Source organism: Eimeria mitis, genomic scaffold (genome assembly GCF_000499745.2).
Source record: "Eimeria mitis Houghton genomic scaffold, Emh_scaff542, whole genome shotgun sequence".
NCBI lineage: Eukaryota > Apicomplexa > Conoidasida > Eucoccidiorida > Eimeriidae > Eimeria > Eimeria mitis.
In genome coordinates, this window is record NW_013573693.1 from 6,777 (window position 1) to 7,840 (window position 1,064).

The 1,064-nt window shown below is 46.1% G+C and overlaps 1 protein-coding gene across 1 annotated transcript in view; it reads right to left on the reverse strand.

Annotated features, from left to right (window-relative positions):
* Window positions 1–1,064, reverse strand: part of EMH_0015700 (uncharacterized protein) — a gene marked incomplete at both ends in the record, with an annotated part of 3,908 nt that overhangs the window by 1,811 nt on the left and 1,033 nt on the right. Inside the window, 4 exons of the mRNA XM_013500453.1 lie at window positions 303–352; window positions 560–607; window positions 808–977; window positions 1,040–1,062. Of these exons, the coding sequence (XP_013355907.1) occupies window positions 303–352; window positions 560–607; window positions 808–977; window positions 1,040–1,062 (291 nt within the window). The remainder of the gene's footprint in view (window positions 1–302; window positions 353–559; window positions 608–807; window positions 978–1,039; window positions 1,063–1,064) is intronic.

Here is a 1,064-nt window from a genome sequence, read left to right on the forward strand (position 1 = left end):
GAAGCGTTCTGAACGCATGAATTTCATAATACGAGAATTTTCAAAAAACATAAACTCATAGTTTCTCAACACATACATTCATAATGTGAATATTTTCTGAATACATACAGTCATCATATGAATGCTTTGCGAATGGTAAATGCATGAACGAATATCAGTGCACGAGATAGCAACTAACTCTAGCTGCGTTGTACGCGTTAGAATGATACTCAGGAGCTGCTGCTACATGCTGGAGTTGATTAGCAGTTTTACGAATACTTGCGCTGCTGCAGTGAGCGGCGCAACAGTAACGTTGGACCCACCAAATGCGCCGCCCCTGCAGATGTCTGCGCAACTGAACTGAAGCCGCTGTCTGCACACATAAGTGACCGCACCTTCGCGCATCCATTCTGCATTCTATATAAACCCATAACTCTGAGGCATGCGTGCATGCATGCACGCGAGTTGCGGACACTGATGTGTGCAAACTCCAGTTTCAGTTTTATATACACGGAAGCCATAAGAAACAGCTGCTTACTAGACCCACTTCGGGCGTTATCGAGCACTCCCTGCGACTTACCCTGCCGTGGAGTAAGAAGGCAGGAACTTGTTCAGGGTGTTTTGAAGTCTGAACACAGACAAACCATCACCTACTCATCACCGTTACCTTTGTATGCTTGACAAACATCTAGCTATACAGCCTACACAGGTAATAAACAATGCAAAAATAAATAGTCCTCATCAACACTTCCCCTGTAGAGCTAACAGCCAGCTATACATCCTACGTAGGTAATAAATTGTCGACTGGAGGAGCAATACGTGGCTCACCGAGCGAGTCTGTCGCGGCTGATGTCGTTACACACCAGCAGCCCCTCCGTTTCTTCGTCATTCTCGACACTGTTTGTTTCACTAAGCATGCTGTGGCCTCCAATGATGTACGATGGGACCTTTGCTTGTGTTAGCATCGACAAAATAATTAGGGATTTACCCCCGGGTGCCTAAGGCCGCGCGCCACATTCACACAAATACCCAGAAAGCCTGTCTTCCATATCTTCCTTACCTGCCATTCTTTGTTAAGAGGAGCA